Raw genomic sequence first — 17,000 nt, 5'->3', positions numbered from 1 at the left:
ATTTCCACGCTTTAAACATTTCCTTCTGAAGAAATCTGCACGAAACAGCACACTGTGTGTACTTAAGTCTGGGGCTTTTTGGCTTCCTGCTCACGCCGGTGCACATCTGCCCCATCCAACAGAACACAGCGTGAACATATTAGGAATAAAGATTTTCACGTTACTCTGTGACACAGCTCATTTGAACAGCTCTGCTTTGCCTCTTTGCTTGACCATCTGCACAACAGAAGGAATAAGAGAGCACCTACAGTGGTTAAGATACGCGATGGAATAGTAACCAATTTCTGAAATGAGAATGAGAAAGCCTATTGAAACATCCAGCAATAACCCTGGAAGAAAAGGCATGTCAAAAGGAGAAAGGAAAAAAAAAACCAACACCAAAAATCCCAAACCCTACACCCAATAGAAAGGAACAGAACGACCTGAAAGCTGCAGCATCAGCTCTGGGAGTCCCCAGGGTGAGCAGCAGAAATGATAGCAGAGATGGGTAATGCCATTTGTATTCTTCGTGACACCTCCCTCGGATATTTGCCCAGATAAATTTAATAAAATACTGTGTTGAACTACTCTTTACTACCGTATTTATTAACTCTTCTATAAACCCCTCCGGACAAGCGTGTATACCCACCAGCAGCATTTAGGCAAACCATTATAGTCCAGAAGCAGAGCCCAACCTGTAAACTCTGTATTAAAAAAAAAAAAGGTCAGGAAAGCTGTACTGTATCAACAGCTTCTCAGGGTAGAAGCCATTAAGGGAAGCTTTGTGTGGAAAAAAAGGAAGTCTTGTAAAGATAAGCAGCTTTCAGCTCAAGCCATTCCAAACACGTTGCAGAGAGGACTCGCGCGGACATTGCCAAGTAACACTCCAGCAGCCCGTGCTCCAACAGTCCCTCCCCGGGCCAAGGCAGGTAGCCTGCTCACTGCTGTAGCTGCTGGCCTTATCCCTCCCACAAAGATCACCATCAGGTTTTCTCTATCAAAAAGAAACTGCATTTCAGAATTCAGAAATCCCTTTTCCCATTTTCCACTTGATGATCAACCCGAACCGATGGGAGTATGCGCTGGAAGTCCGAAGCACCAACACAGCATCACGAGTTTCTAACACAGGGCTGGCAGCAAAAGGGCTGGCAACAGAAAGAGGAAGGCTCCATCCTACCAGAAATTTATTAGAGGAATGAGGGATAAGGGAACAAAAGCCAGATGGCTCCCACGCTCCACAGCCACAAATGAAAAAGGTAAAAGAAATCACCGGGCTGAAAACGCTCAGAAGGGAAAGGCTACAGCATCTGGAGCTGAGCTGACACGGCAAGTTACACCATTTGCGTAAGTCCACCACAGTATTTTAGCAAGATGGTTGAGAGTACAGAGAATTTAGGAACTGAAAATAAAAGTCTCAACAAGACATTAAGCTCACAGCTACTGTCATACCACACACAAAATGCCGACCTATAAATAACAGCAGGAGAATTACCTACAACCGTGTTAGAATTAGAGGAGAAGCAGGGAGCTGAAGGAGATTAAAAGGAACAGAAGAAGAATGCCCTCCCTCCCCAAGAAAGAAAAATGCATCACCCCCTCAGTGGTGGGAACTGGGGGGAAACGTTGCCTTTGGGTCCTCAGAGAGCCACTTCCCCAGAGGAAAGCAGGAGGCATGCTCATTTAAAAAAAAAAAACAACAAAAAAACAACAAACCAAACCATATATAAGTCTCAACAACCACCAAGGGCAACAGCACATCGCTAAAGAGTTGGGTAAGAAAAATACAGGCACCAGCATCTGTTTCAAGCTTTTATTAAAAAAGACCCAGAATTCACAAGTCTACAAGGAATCATAAACCAGCTTGTATCAACCCGTCTCGGAGCTGATAGCGTTCGGTTCGCCAAGGGAGCACGGAAAGCAGCAATAAACCCGATCACAGGTCAGCGCACCGCTCCCCTGCGGCAGTAAGCTCGGCCTAGTTCACAACCTGCAACTTGATGTTCCTAGATTGCTCTTCAGAATACAAAACTATTAACCAAAATAGTCCTGGCTTAGTCCTTCAGGAAGATAAAAATCCCCACGGGAAAATATCTTTAAAAAAAAAAAAATATAAAACCTTAAGACTGTGAGTTCCACAAGGTCTGCTTAAATTACTGTAGGCAAAAAAAAAATAAAATATTACAGGTATAATGTAACATTTTTATTGTAACAAACTACTTTCTCTGCAGTCAAGCAATTCATCAAAGGCTCTTAAGCGTTTTGTGGCGCACAAGGACTCCCTGAAGTCAGCCAAGGAAAGCTCACTCACCCCTGTGCACCTTCAGCTCTACTTGTATAGCAGCACCTAGTGCTCCAGCAAGCCAGATGCTCTTGCCTTTTAAAGTAAGATTAGCTTAGTTTAGGACTAGTTTGCCCAATTACATATGCCAGCCTCTGTGAGTAATAAAAAGCAGCACTCCGCAGGAGTTCCTAGGAACCAGCTATTCAGCAACAAGCCTTCCACTGAAATTATGGGAAAGCATTAAGTTTCATTAAGAAATTGAACACCACGTCCCCCACTGAAAGCTAAACTTCAGTTCCTGCATTTGTTTTCATTGGTTTTAGTCAGAACCTCTTAAAAACACATTATTTTTCACATTGATCGGGACTTACACGAGGTTATTGCTAAGCCTGTGATCTAGTGTAAAATTCCAGGGCTAGCACTTTCTGAACTGTAACACTGAGATTGTATAGTTTAGTTTCCTCCGAAATATTTGCTCGGACCAAAATAAAAAGGTATTCTTTCCTCACGTTCTTCTAGAAGAAAAAAAAAAAAAAGCAGCAGACCACTTCCATCGTGGTAACGAAGCTGCCCCCCCTGAGAGGCTCAATAACCCGTACCTACACCAAGGCTCATTTCACAGCAATTACTGAAACAAAGCTCTCACGTTTCCGACATCGTTGCGTCGTGAGATCAAGTCTCACCTATTGACTCCAGCGACTCACTGAGCATTTTAGAGAGGAGGGTCTAGCACGTAGCTCATGGGTTCAAATAAACGGGCGGGTGGTGGTTCTTCAGCATCTGTGTTATTTACCCACGGTGCAGAGGGGGAGCTTAAGCCAAGTATTTTAAAAATAGGATCTGTGCTTCCAGGAAAGTATGGTGCATCATTCTGCTTTTGCTGGAGGAGTTGTCAGTGCTGGAAACAAAGTTTTGTGAACTTCAGTGTATTTCTGCTTTGGCAAGTGGGGCAAGAGGCTATTTCAACATGCTTCTGTGTACCATTGTCGATAAATAGGAAGAGTAATTATCTGGTAGCTGCAAAAAAAAAAAAATTAAAAAAAAAAATATCACGCATCGTCATAAGCCCACTCCTCAACTTATTTGGTTTGACAGCCATTGATTCATTTTCTTCATTAGATTTTTAATTACCATTGGTGAGACTTCATTTTCTGAGAACAAGCACACACTTAGCATTTTAAATCAGAGGTTGATTTGCTGGCTCTGTCAAAGAGCGAGCCAAGCGCTTAAAATAAACACCTCATTGTTCTATTCTTAGTTATGAAACCCTCTACTTTGTTACTAATACCTGAGCTCCTAGTTTGGAGAGGTATTTATTCCTTAAACTAAAGTCATCAGCTTTTGGCCGTAATTTAGCCAAGTCATCTTCATTTTGACGTCTGAGTCTCTCTTGTTCTTCCGCTCTGGAAAAGAAAATTGGTTTAAGATATTTGCACCGAGGAGCGCAAACCCAAGCAACTCTCATCTTGTGTATGCAGTTTTATTTTTAATACCTCGTAAATGCTTGTAATGTTTACAGATGAATACTGGATATCAGATTAAAAGAGACTAAAATGTGTATCGATTAATTCAGTGCAAAGAAAGAGCGAGGCTGTTTTCTGCAGTTTCCTTTTATTTAGATTGCAAGACTTCGGTAGAAAGATAAACCTTTTGGTTTTTCAGACATTACAAACATGCTCAGTGAGCTTCTGTAACAACTTTTACTCTCTCTTTATTAAACAAGCTTTCACTCCTTAAAAATAAAGATTACAATACAAGAAGAATCAATTGTCAAAAATGCAGATAAAAAGACTGCTCAGCAGTCTGCAGAATTAATAGCGGTCTCCTACAAAAGAGTCAATATTTGACCAGAGCACCGTGGCTCGCTCTTAAAGAAAAACTCTAAATATACTTAATTTAAGACAGTGGTTTGCATTAGGACAGTGACAAAGGCAGTAACAGCGACCCGTTTCCACGCTCTGTAAGGCCGTGAGCCTTACTCCAGAACACAAAATGCCGTTATATTGTCTCCACCCCCCACCACCACGGCGGTGCCGCACGTAAAAGACACTTTCTGTAAGTCTTTATCGTGTTTGTCTCAGCTTGCAGAGCACCCTCTCCAATGACAGAGTGCAAACACAGTGCAAAATGCTATAAACCCATTCTGTCCCGATCGAGAGATCATTTGGCATTAGTTAAAAGTGGTTACAAAGCGTAAAATTTAGCCATTTACTGTAAAACACACCCCCCCCCCAGCATGTTAGGCTCTTTTCCAAAGAACTACTGTGCAGAGTGACCGAACTAAACACTACAATTCTTCAAGTTGACATGATGCTGATCAAATGCTCCCCACTTCTGGATGATATTTGCTAGTCAAATTTCTTTTCTGAAAAAAACATTGTAATAAAAATTACTGACAATGTTGTTCTACAGCACTATACCCCGCAGCATACACCAAACACCACCTTTCACAGTAAATACTGGAAGTGTTACACACAGGCAGATTGAAAAGCAGCTCTACTTGGACACAGAATTTCTTCGCTCCTGGGTACAAGGTTTTGGGGTTTTGTTGTTGCGACTGTATTAAAATCTGGCTGCGACCTTTTGGCTCGAGGATGACACTCATCAAAACCAAGCCAGCATGGCTCATCAGGTCTAGGGAGGTTTTAGTTTTCTTGAGCTTTCCTCAAGACTGATGTGTAAAACGCCCACAAATCAGGACAAGAAGCAAAACCATGTTAAACCCCACAAGTCACCGGGCTAGACCTTGTCGACAGGTAAGTTAGGCTTGAGAAAAAAACTAAACCAAGTATCATCATGTGGACAGTTACACGGTCCGGTTTTATAAATGGACTTTATGGACTTCTCTAAGAGAAGTCTTGTTAGCAAAGTATTTATCTGGAACAAACTCATTATACATCTCACGGCTTACATATATATATATAAAATATCTGCAGGTGAAATGGAGTTACCTATAAAAAAGTAAAGAATTCCAACAACCTGACAGGCCAATTAAGACCTGAAGAGACTCGCTGAGCTGAATTAGGTCAGAGCAGAAAGCATTTCAAAAGAAAAAAAATCTGTGTTGTTCACAGACAAGCAGCTTGAATTCTACAGATGTTATTTTGAAAGCTGTGACTTGCTGCATATTGACTTACTCTTTTACATGACAAATGTTCAACTACGACTAGGCACGGAGAGGGCACAGTATATGTGTTCCAACAGCTCTTAATCACAATCTCACCGAAACAAAGTCAGATCAGAGGAGCAGAGCTTCACATTTCTTAGACTTGTTCTACCCTTAAGCAAATTAAACATTTGCTTTAAATATATATTTTTTTAAAAAAAATCGAATTAACCAAGACTTCGTCCCCGTTGACATTACATTCTCCAACGCACATATTTTTTAATCCTCACAGCACTAATTAGAACTAGGAAAAGGCAAAACAAGTTTTTGGGTGCTGAGACTACTAGAAGCAGCGTCTTCAGCAAGGTCATCGGGACGAACTAAGCTGCCCAAACTCAGTCTGATGGACAGACTTTACAATACGCCTACTCTAAAAAAAAAGCTGGTTTTCTAGAGTTAAGTAACAGATAAGCTGGAGTGGAAGGGCCTTTTGTTTTGCCTTTAAGGTGACATCTTAATGGATTTTAGCATACAATGCTGTTTCTCCCCTCTTCCCTCAGTACTGGGCAATTATTTAGAAAGTCAGAGACTAACCCAGTGTTTGACTCCCTTGTACAGCATTCCACACCCAGCGAGAGCTTCGCCTCTCCCTCATTTAGCATTCTCAGGTAGCAAATTAAAAAAGTAAACTTCCTACTGCACAGAGGGGATAAATCCAGTGCCCTAGAGCTCAGGGGACATCCCAAGAGCAGGTGACCGATACCTTCGTGCTTGGTCCAACACCACTCTCAAAAAGCAAGAGCACCTGACTCCAGCTGTTAGGGCTACACAGGGCAATGGACCCCAACACATCACCAATGCTTTGCAAGACCAAGAAAGAATTTTAAGGTATTGTTCTGAAGGGTGCCACTGTCCTCATTTGCTGCAGAGAGGAAAGCAGGACATACATGTCTGCCACAGAATCTGCTTAATTGGATGAGCTGACAAAATTTGCTTATTCTGACAATTTCTGCCCTAAGCCCACCTCAAGTGCTCCATTTCCTTTTAAAGAAAGTGGATCCCACTTTACTGAAATACCCCTGGCCCCATTTGCTTTCTAAACCCAGGAACTTTTCTGTAATCAGTAACATTTATGACATAGATCTGACCGCAGACCGAGTTCCACGTTAGCGCTGCAATTTCGACTCCAGCCACATCTCTCAGAGACAAACTGAATTAAGACCTCTAAGTTTTAATAAGACAGCAAGAGGAGCAAGCTGAAACAAAAGGGAAGTCACTGGAGTGCAGTTTCTTCCGAAGAGAGATCTAGCTTTCAACTACACTTAAAAAAAATTGGTCCATGCATTACCCTGACGTGAAAGCCACGGTAACGTTTGCTGCTGACTGGGTCAAATACACACTATATAAATGCAGCACAGTTTTAAATAAGCAATACAACATTTTTAGAACACTTCGGTTTCACTCAGTTGGAAGGCCACTGAAATAAAAAAAAAAAAAACCACACAGCAAGGAAGAGTGCCCAGAAAGGACACCTGGTTAATTGCTGCTTCCTCTAATTATTCATTCACAGGAGGCAGGAATATGAAATCCTACTACTAACTGGTAAGAAAGAAAATAACAATCAATACAAATGGCAGACTTACAAAAGAGAGTGACTTCAGAGAGTAATCTACTTAATTACTTCAGGTTAAACATTCCATAAGGACACTGTTCTTTATACTCACTCAGTTGCAGCTACTTTTTGCATTTTTTCCCTTTTCTTTGCAGACCAGTTGAGATCACCACCTGCAACAGAAGTAATACACACTTTGAAACTTTTAAATTTGGTCTTTTTGTATTGTATCTTTGATATCATACCTCACTCAGAGCACTTGACAAAAGGAATCAGTGCAGTAATTTTCTAAAAGTAGAAACTGAGGTAAAGAGAAAGAGCAACGTGTTCATGATCATCCCAGCAAGGAAAAATCAGGAGCCAAACAGCTCTCAAACCTGATCCAGTTTTCCACTGAGTAACAATGACGTTTCTCTACAATTCAAAACGCCCCATGAAACTAAAGAAAGGGGAAGCAATTTTGAAAGAAACAAATTAGTGTCCCTTCCAGATCTTTCAGTACTTAATTCTTAAAAAAACAGTCAAAAAACACTGCTATTGGAAGGAAAGTCCACAGAATTAAGTTTTTATATTTGCAGATACACATACAGTCAGGTTTGACACGCAGTTTAGAAAAAGCTGCAGGATATCCTACACATTTGTACAAGTCAGCTGAAGGGACAGGTACTACTGCCCTGCTGATGAGATTTAACATCACACGCTACAGCATCTACACAAATGATGTTACAAGGACAGGCCTCATCGAGAGATGCTCCTGGTACCGAAGCCACGAGCTACAGCACCTGACACAGGACCCTACACCCCACCTGTAAACAGTCCAGCTCAGTAACTTCAAGAATTAAGATAAAAACAAACACCAAGAGGAGCTGAAAACACTTACCAGTGAGATGATTCACAAAATACAGCATGACTACAGCTATTAGTGACACTAAAAAAAAAGAACAGTTTTAGCTGACAATAAATTTATAACAATGACAGAACATCAGCTTTATATACAGCCAAACACCAACCCAGATTTTTCATTCTAATTGTAACTGAGGGGAGATTTTTGCCAGCAGCAGCTCTTAATTGCTTTTGAAAAAATCTCATTATGCTCTCTGGTAACTCAGAAAAGGTTATTTTAGTTATATTAGTAACAGCCCTCAAACACGGCCTTTAACTGTTTCATTCACCCAACCTTTTGCTCATTCTTCTTTTTTTTTTTTTCGAAACACTGAAATTACTTACACTAAAATTGCTTCAAAGAAAACCACAACACACTTCACAGGTTAAAGTTGCTTTCAACACTACCCCAGTTGAAACCTCTAAGAAATAAATTACTACTGTTTTACAGGAAATATTAAGAAAAAAACCCTGATAAAAGCCTCCTGAATGCACAGAATCCACTTCTAATGTTTTTAATACTTACAGCAGACACAAGCACTGAAGAAGACTTCAAGAAACAAGTATCCTCTTGTGTCCAGAATCATCCCAGCTGCTATCGCAATGATTGCCAGACCAAGATTCTGGATAGACTGCATACTAACACACAAAACAAAGGATTACCACTGCGCAGAAATTTATTTTTCGAGAAAACACCATTAGCAGCACTGAACAAACGACGAGATTCACTTCTCCCCATTTGTTATGGCATATGACAGAGTCACAATTCCAGAGTTTTGCAGCAGTTTCTGTGCACTGACCACAGCCACGTGCTCTACCCCACGGAGATCCTGAAACTACACGAGGCTTCCTGCTAGACTTGGAGGAAGGAGTCACCGCGAAGGTGTTAAACTGCTTGATGCTCAGTGGTTCAACAGCATCAGGCCACAGTCACTGTAGAGCAGCACAGAGAGGCAGATTTAAGTACTTACAAGCCATAAGCAGTCCCCAGCTGGTGTTCTGGAACAACAAAGGCCACCATGGGCCACAGGGCACAGGCAAGCAAAGAGTAAGCCACTCCCAGCAAACACTGGTGAAATCAGAACGAGTAAACATCTGTTAGGTGAGATGCATTTCTGCTGGAAACGTCTAATAAATGAGCATATTGGTTTTCCCCTTCTCCCAAAAGAGGAAAAAAAAAAAAAAAAAAGAGCTAAAGTAACACTTTTTGCAATATCATTCTAAATAAATATGCACATTTAGGAGAGGGAACTTCTTCCAAGAGTGACCCACAAACTAAACCCTATCTAAGGAAGAGCCTGACTTGCATACCCAGAGGAACAGATCAATGCTGCAACTCACTAGAAAGATAAACAAAAATCAAGGAGCCCATTTTTAAACCCTGATATATTGGTGAGCACCATATGTGGTCTGTGAACCTGAGTTCAAAAGCAACTTCTCGGGGAATCTGCCCTAGGAATGGGATCAGTAACAAAGATTTTTACCACTATCCAACACAGCACCTTAGAGACAGTTTAAGTAATAGTAATAAGCTTCAGAACAACACTGAAAAAACAAGTTTTAGGAGAAAACCAAGCACCCAGCACAGTAATCTAGCTAGCGTAAGGTGTGTCTATGAAGCACGAGAGCAAACCTCTGCCACAGAGCACCACCGAACCCGCAGACACTGCGAAGGGACAAGGAATCACCACTCCAGACAACCCTCTGGTCTAACCCCACCCTTCCCCAGTTGCCGAACACCCTTCTGCACTAAGCAATTACAGAATTACTGCTACAGACAGCAGCAGCCAGTCTTTTCCGCCTCAAAAAGACACCTGCACAGCTGCTGCCTCCCTCCACGAGACACCAAAGCCTGAAGCGTTATCTTTAGTCTGCAGATAGCTCGTGTCAGCTTTGCCTGTTTTATGAGTTTTTTTTGCTTTTTCACCATCTTTAGCTTTAAACTCAGTTTCAAACAGTATTACAGGGATCTCAAAATCAGTTTTGAGGACTACGTAAACAGTCGGAAGACAGCGGCAACCTACGCAGAATAATTCAGCATCAACCCTATCTCTTATTTTATCCTATTTAGCTACACACTTCAGAGAATTAGTTACCATTGCTATCCAGGGATTCCAGAAGGTAAAAGCCAACATAACGTGAGAAGCAAGTGTAGTTATTACAGCACATAAAACCCAGATGATATTCTTTCCAAGTTTATCCACCAGGAGTCCGAAGACTGGGGACATGGGTACCGATATGATATACACAATACTACAAAAGAACAAAAATAAGAGAACTGAACACTATACAGGCATGGATGGCTTTAGGCATTACACAATACAAGTGTCTCCAGATGAAACAACATGTTCCCTTCTTACCTGTGAGGCCGTAAGAAAAATTACACAAAAAACCTTCCAAACAATAGATGTCAGAGCTCAAAATTCCCAAAAATGTCCAAGGACATGAAAACAATCGACATCCAAGGAAATAGTGACATAATTCTGGAATCATATACCAACAAGTGCTCTGTTGTTGGGTTTTATTTTTTTAATTTTTTTTTTCTCCACAAATTCATCTCCAAACTAGGAACATTTAGTTCATTTAATGTTGCTATTAAACTGCTTTTATCACTAAGAAAAGAATCACTAACACCAAAATAATATCCTTCAGACAGAACCTTTTCTTTCCAAATCCTCAAAGTGAATATCTAAGACATACTTATTAAAAAATTACCCACACCTCCCAGTTATCCCTTGGGCCACGTGAAATCCATCTATCCTCTGCAACAGTAGCTCCCGGACCTCCTCCCACACAGTCCAAGCCCAAAGATACACACACCCCCCCTAGAACAGAGCAGAAGCACATTTACTTGGTAAATCAACCACAACGTACCTGTTAATTGCACTGGCTTCTTGAGATGAGAACTTGAATTTCTCAATGAAGAATACCCTAAAGAAAACCAAAACTGGTTTAGAAGAACGCACACGTGTATGACATGAAAGAAAAATTAAGCTAAACAAAGGAAAGACACAAGAACTTAGTTTACAGGAAACTCTTAAATATATCTCTATAGCTTTGAGACAACATCCCATCACAGATCCTCATTTATAATGCATTTAGGAGCTCATTAGCACATTTCTGTCTGAGGATTATTCAAACTACACTCTGGGGAAAACATCCCCAGTACATAACCAACATGTAAGGTGATAGTGAGACATTAGCAATGAGTACACTGTAAGAGACCAGAGTAAGAATTTTTAGAATAGGTGCACAAACAAAAAAAAAATAAAATCAGCACATGCACTGCTGACTGTCTGTCAGGTCCCTCCAAGTCATCTCAGACTTTTCCACCTCACTCAACACATGCATTGAGCTCAAGAGACCTGTTTCTAATTCCCAGTCTATTCAAAACCCATTTCACTTGAGCTATTAGACCATCTGTTTCAAAAGGGAAGCCTACGTAGGAATGCTTCAAGTTTCAACCTGACACACACCAAAAATCAGTGCAGTAAGAGAACTTCAGTCCCAAGGTGTCACGACATTTAAGCCCCCACCTGACGCTCAGTCAATAGCTGATGAGTACAGAAGGAATTCAAACTCATGCCACACTTTAAGCCTGCATCAAGTTTGAAATCAGGACATGGAAGCGTGCATTATGCTTGTGAGTCCTGCTCAGTCCATGTTAAGCGAGGGTATTTCTCACAAAGCTCAGCAGATAAGGAAACTAAAGTTGTGGTTATTTGTATCACAAGTACAGAGAACAACGGCACAGAAGAAACAACAAACCACAGCACGGACTTGCTGGGCAAGCAGGAACCATCTGGAATTCTTAACTATCAGCCTGCACCTCTCCCTTTGTGAGTAGCTAGCTAAAACCCTAACCAGATTCAGCTGAAACAGCTACAGAAGCAAGAGGCACTTACTTCCCAAGTCCAATGAAGGGAAAAACTGCTGCATAGTAACAGACACAGATTACAAATATGAGCCACAAGGACAAAGAGAAGTCCTTCACATCAGTTAGCTTAATCACTTCACCTGGAGTGGGACAAGAGACAATATTGTTTCAGTCAGCATAAGCACACCTGAAATCCATCCAGACTGAATAAACATTAAGGTGATTGCAAGTCACTACTAAAGCGTATATTCCTGCCACCTGTCTACTCTCTTGTTTAAAGTTTACACAGTAGGAGTCAGTTAAGAATATACAAGTCCTAAATCAACAGTGCTAAAGCCAAGAACAAACTTCCTCCCACACAAAGCTGGATGTACCAGTTCTCTAAAGCCTCTGAAAGTCTTACGCAGCGCAATTAAATACAAAGCATTTTTGTCAAGGAAATGTTTAATCAGCCAGCAAAATTCATGGCTGAAGCTTTATGCTATATGCTCTTACCTGGATCTCAAATTGAGTTCATTTTTAATTGGTCTAAGTTCTCCTACATGGAAAACTCAAAACACCACACACACTGATGGAGAAGAGCTGCATGTTTTTACACACCTATTAATGGAAATAAGACCGATTCCAATAAAAAGTACCAGTGGCAATGGCACAGACCAGATAGGTGTGAACTGGAGGCTCTCCAGAACTGGAAGGCTCTCCACATGCTTTCTAAATAAAGCAGATGACAGCACATCTGCCTCTAAACTGGTGTTTAAAACTGTAAAACTTCCTACTGATTTAAAAATTACAAATTAAAGCTGTAACTGTGAAAAAGACAAAGTAGCAGCCAGCAAATTACTTCAAATGCAAACCTGCACAGAGGAACTGAAGGGGTCTGTTCCAGAACGAAAGAATGAAGCCCCAGGCAGGTTCAGCCACACCACTCACCCGTTTTTCCTTGCTCTTTACAGAGGAGCTTCTCCGCTCTCTTGTCCAGATAAGCCAGGATTAACGCACAGCCCAGTGAAAAGAGACATGTTAGGCCACCTGCAATAAGGCAACAAGTTTACATGTTTAGTTGAGTCAAGTAATAGTTTAGCTTTTAAGCACAACTAGTGTAGTGTACCTTTACATAGCTAATAAGTTTAACACCAGCTTGTCTTATCTATAAGACTCAACAGCTGTACAACTCAAAGAATAGGTGTAAATACTGGTAAAGGTAAAAGAGGTGTAAATACTGAAGCCTGCCACATGAGAGATCTGCCCTGAACTGGAGTACAAACACGTAGCCACATTTATTTTATTTAAAGCACTAACCACTGCTCCCACTCAGCACAGCCAAGCTCCTTATCTGCACCTCTTAACACCACAAATAAAGCCTGGGCCTCGTTACCAGGGCCAGGGCCTTAATCCCCACAGCTCTGAAGGAAAAGATCACAGGTCCAAAGGTAGCTGAAATTTCACTTTTCCACATCAGACATCTGCACACAGTTTGACGTGATACCCTTCAGATGCCCTTTACACAAAGTACATTAAACATTTCATCTCCGTAAGATACAAACTTCAACTTGGAAGCCACAAAAAAAATTAAAAAATTCAAAAAAAATTTAAAAAAAAAAATCACACAGCGTTTTATCAGATGCAGTAATCACGCACTCTGCACAAGGATATTAGCCATTGATACAAACAGTATTTGAATTCCTCTTCCTAGTCTCAAATACATTTGCTCTACTTTCAGGTTAGTAAGAAATCATTAACGTGTAAGCACACTGTCCAAATTCAGACAGCAAGTGACACCAATTGAAAATATTACTGACCTATCATAAGAGTTAACCCAAGAGTACTGGGACCAGTATAGCCCAGAAGATCTCGAACTCTAGAGTATATCCATCCCATGATATTCATGTTCACTGTGCTCCCCTAGGCAGAACAAACTCATGTGAAGAATAAAGTATTTCACAACAACACAAATTCAAAAGGAACATTAGGCAGCCTGCTTACTGAACAGTGTTTAAAACAAACAGGTTAAGATGCTACACAGGGGAACACAAACCACCAGCAACAACGACACAATTATTCCCTGCTGGTTTGGTCAGTGTTTGTAATAAATTATAATAAATTAACCATTGCAACAGTAACACGCTGTCACAAACTGAAAGCTTCTACATTAACAGTGTTTTGATGGAGACATCAGGAGTGCCACAAAATTCACTCAGACACCAAGTTGAATTGAATAGCGAATGTTAAAGCCCACAGGATTCCCACCTGACGGGTGTCAGGAGGATGCACTTTTTTTTTTGCTCCCCCCTTCTGCCCCTGGAGAAGGGATCCATGGCTGCAATCCCAAGGCTAACAACAGACAGTAACCACAGCTCAGCTGAGCCAACTGCTCATTGGCAACAGCCTGAACACCAGCCCGGAGCCAGCTGTGACCAGCTCACTCTTTTTTTCCCCCCCAAGGTGAATGCCTGCAGTGGTTTAAGATACCACAGGCTGCTGAAGGGCACCTAACAGCCTGGTCTATCAGTGTAAACCCACCTCTAGCAGCAGTTTAGGGGATTGTATCAAACCAGAACCCCCACAGCTGAGATAAAACCACCTTACAACAGCAGGTAAGGACAGGAGTTTCTTAAAGCAGCCATCCCAGCTCATTGATCAGAGCCTGCCCTTAGTCCCTGAGCCACAAGCCACACTCCGTTAAACCAACTTCTTATGATACACCAAGAATCAATCAGTCCGATGAAATGCAGCACTGTGACTATCCTAATCCATGCTAGTAACACCACCAGGCTCCTGCAGAAGTTTGACAGGTTCGAAATAATCTCATTCACCCATTTCATTGCATAACCTTTGTGTATTTACCACAAATTTTTAGCATTCTAAAGTTAAATTTCACATCCGTTTTTAACTAAAACTCCCTAGGGAGCATGAGAAGCAGTTTTCCACCTGTCTCCCTGCCAAGACAAGCCACACACCTTAAAGTCTGTGAATTAAGGCTACACAGTTTTATACTTACAATTCTGGCCATGCTTAGTTGTAATCCAAACACAAGATTTAACTCCTTGCCTTTAAACCAACTGACTGCATACGTGTTCTGTGCCACCGCTAAGGACTCGCCGCCTATTCTAAAAGAGAAGGAAGGCGCAGAAGAAAACACATTAATTGCAACATGCAAAGCAACAAGGAAGCAGTCCATCAGCTGCTGGCAATACCCAGATGACAGTATTTCAGAGAAATTTATCCGCGTACAGGTGGATTTAAGGCATATATACAAGGCAACAGAAGTCTTAAAGATAACTCAAATGAGCGTCTTAAGAATAATTAAGAATACAAGGTATCTTAAATAATCTAGGAGCAATTATAATTGCCTTTGGTCATTTATAGAAATTAAATCAATGAGCAGCAACTTCTCGTTTCTCTTCTGCATTAAAGCACCAAGTGGTATAGATCCTCACCCACATGAAACCAAAAGTGGGCACCTTACCTGGAGCTGGAATTTAATGGACATCTGCCCACCCCCCAATACAGCCAGTCAGGCTTTGCAACGTTTTTGTGCTGTGGAATATTCATAATTTGGAGGTATTTCTTCTGACAACTGCCCTCATTTTTTGCCACCATAGGAGCCCTGTTGTACTTGTTGCTAACAACTTTTTTTACTCAGGAAAATAAGAATTAAGAGGAAAACTAACACAGTTTTATGAGGTTACTGAATGTCTTTATTTGGGTAGTTTCACAATTTCTGAATTCGGTAAGACCTGCAAGTCCTGGGTTTTGTCTTCTAACTTTAAGTTAGACTGGGAATGGGACTGAAGATCTCGCATGCCTTGACATCCAACAATTCTGTCTCTGCAAACACAACAGTTTTCTAGGACAGAGAAAACCAGACCTCACCTCAGAGAGCACATAATGTACTCCTCTACACTTACCCAAATATGAATCTGCCCATGTCCATCAGCCAGAAAGTATTAAGTAGTGCTCCCAAAGCAAATATTACCTGCCAAACAAACATTTAAGGAAACGTTATTTTATATTTGAAGTATGGGACAAACTAGAAGCATCTCAAAACAGAAACAAAACTGATTTTCCCTTCCCAGACCTACAGAAGTACTCCACAGCCACCTCATACTCATGGCTTTTTGGTTTTTCTCCCTCTGCTTTATTCGTGAGTATCCAACCCATCCCACCCTGAAACTGCACCCAGAAAACAGCTCCAGTCATGCTTCACCTTTACCACCATACCCTACCCAAATACTCCTAACACAGTAGTTTCACATCAGTTTCTTCACATTTTATTCCACTCATCTTTCAAGGTTCTCTGTTCCCAGTTACCCCATTTGTTCCCAACTACCGCAATAAAATTCAAGATTCTCCCATTTCAGTTCTCTCCACCCCCCTACTCCCATTTGAAATCTCCCTTTATTATACAAAGAGCTATTTGGGCTTTTTTTTCCCCCACAGAGAAACTTCAGACACATCATCCTTAACCCTCCCATCTGCACTTACCTGCCCGACACAAACAAAGATACTAAATATTACAGTGCCCAACCTGTAAGACAAAGAAAATCACTTAATGCACAACCAAACTCTTTTTTCCCCTATAAAACACTATATTAGACCTACAGCAAGGAAACAAGGGGAGGTTACTATGCAGTAAAAGGTGTCTGGAATAAATGCTATGGCTTGACAGATTCCTTAAGAAAAGCTAGTACCAGGCTGGCATTTTTGAAGCCACTTTAAGTCATAAAGGAAACAAAAGGAAGCTCATTTATAGCAGTAAATTCAAGATCATGTAGAAAAAAAAATTGAAAAGGCCTGTAATAATTTGGAAAAAAAAAAGTATATTATAAAGCCTGTACTTCACACGCACTTTAAGTGTACCACCCATCGAACACGAGCAACACGAACATCACTCACCGTATTCCAAAAACTCTGTCTATCAGAAAACCTCCAAAGAAGCAAAGAACCACATTGGGCCAGGAATACCAGGCGTAGAGCGCCATAAACTGAGCCGTGTTCACCTTCATGTCCTACATGCATAAGGGGGGAATTAAAGAGTAATTACTCCTCAAGCAACTACAGGGGGCACAGAATAAGTAGCCAAGTAGAACTACTTAGGAAGAAGTACACCCCCCGCTCCGCCCGTAACGTCGCTCCTGCCCATGGCAGCTACTCACCCGCTGCACCTGCGTCTGGAGAGCCGCCGGGTTGTCGTAGCAGAAGCAGCTGCCTGCAAGGAGAAGGGGACGCCTCAGCGCTCTGCTCTGCCTGTCTCTTATACACA

General features: G+C 41.3%; 2 protein-coding genes across 4 annotated transcripts in view; one reads left to right on the top strand and one right to left on the bottom strand.

Moving 5' to 3' along the window:
* LOC113483413 (P2Y purinoceptor 6-like) overlaps nt 1-2,327 on the top strand; it is a 3,878-nt gene extending 1,551 nt beyond the window's left edge. The window contains exon 2 of the mRNA XM_026854948.1: nt 2,208-2,327. Within this exon, the coding sequence (XP_026710749.1) occupies nt 2,208-2,327 (120 nt within the window). The remainder of the gene's footprint in view (nt 1-2,207) is intronic.
* On the bottom strand, nt 1,788-16,981 carry MFSD1 (major facilitator superfamily domain containing 1). 3 transcript variants are annotated; one of them, XM_026855028.1, is made up of 16 exons: nt 16,894-16,981; nt 16,634-16,746; nt 16,223-16,265; nt 15,646-15,713; nt 14,736-14,844; nt 13,537-13,639; nt 12,668-12,766; nt 11,766-11,877; nt 10,735-10,791; nt 9,957-10,113; nt 8,832-8,929; nt 8,387-8,499; nt 7,859-7,906; nt 7,091-7,151; nt 3,549-3,663; nt 1,788-3,277 (listed from the first exon to the last, which is right to left on the bottom strand). In XM_026855028.1, the coding sequence occupies exons 2-16, from the start codon at nt 16,741-16,743 to the stop codon at nt 3,218-3,220; spliced, it is 1,353 nt and encodes a 450-aa protein (XP_026710829.1). In that variant the 5' UTR covers nt 16,744-16,746; nt 16,894-16,981; the 3' UTR covers nt 1,788-3,217. The 3 variants fall into 3 exon arrangements, with proteins under 3 accessions (XP_026710829.1, XP_026710830.1, XP_026710831.1); XM_026855029.1 differs by lacking the exons at nt 1,788-3,277; nt 3,549-3,663 and adding an exon at nt 3,714-4,625; XM_026855030.1 differs by lacking the exons at nt 1,788-3,277; nt 3,549-3,663 and having other exon boundaries at nt 7,087-7,151.
* Nucleotides 16,982-17,000: the final 19 nt, after the last annotated feature.

This window comes from Athene cunicularia, assembly GCF_003259725.1.
Source record: "Athene cunicularia isolate RWA chromosome 9 unlocalized genomic scaffold, athCun1 chr9_part1, whole genome shotgun sequence".
Taxonomy (NCBI): Eukaryota; Metazoa; Chordata; class Aves; order Strigiformes; family Strigidae; genus Athene; species Athene cunicularia.
The sequence above is the reverse complement of the archived record's forward strand: the minus strand, read 5'-3'. Positions and strand labels throughout refer to the sequence as shown.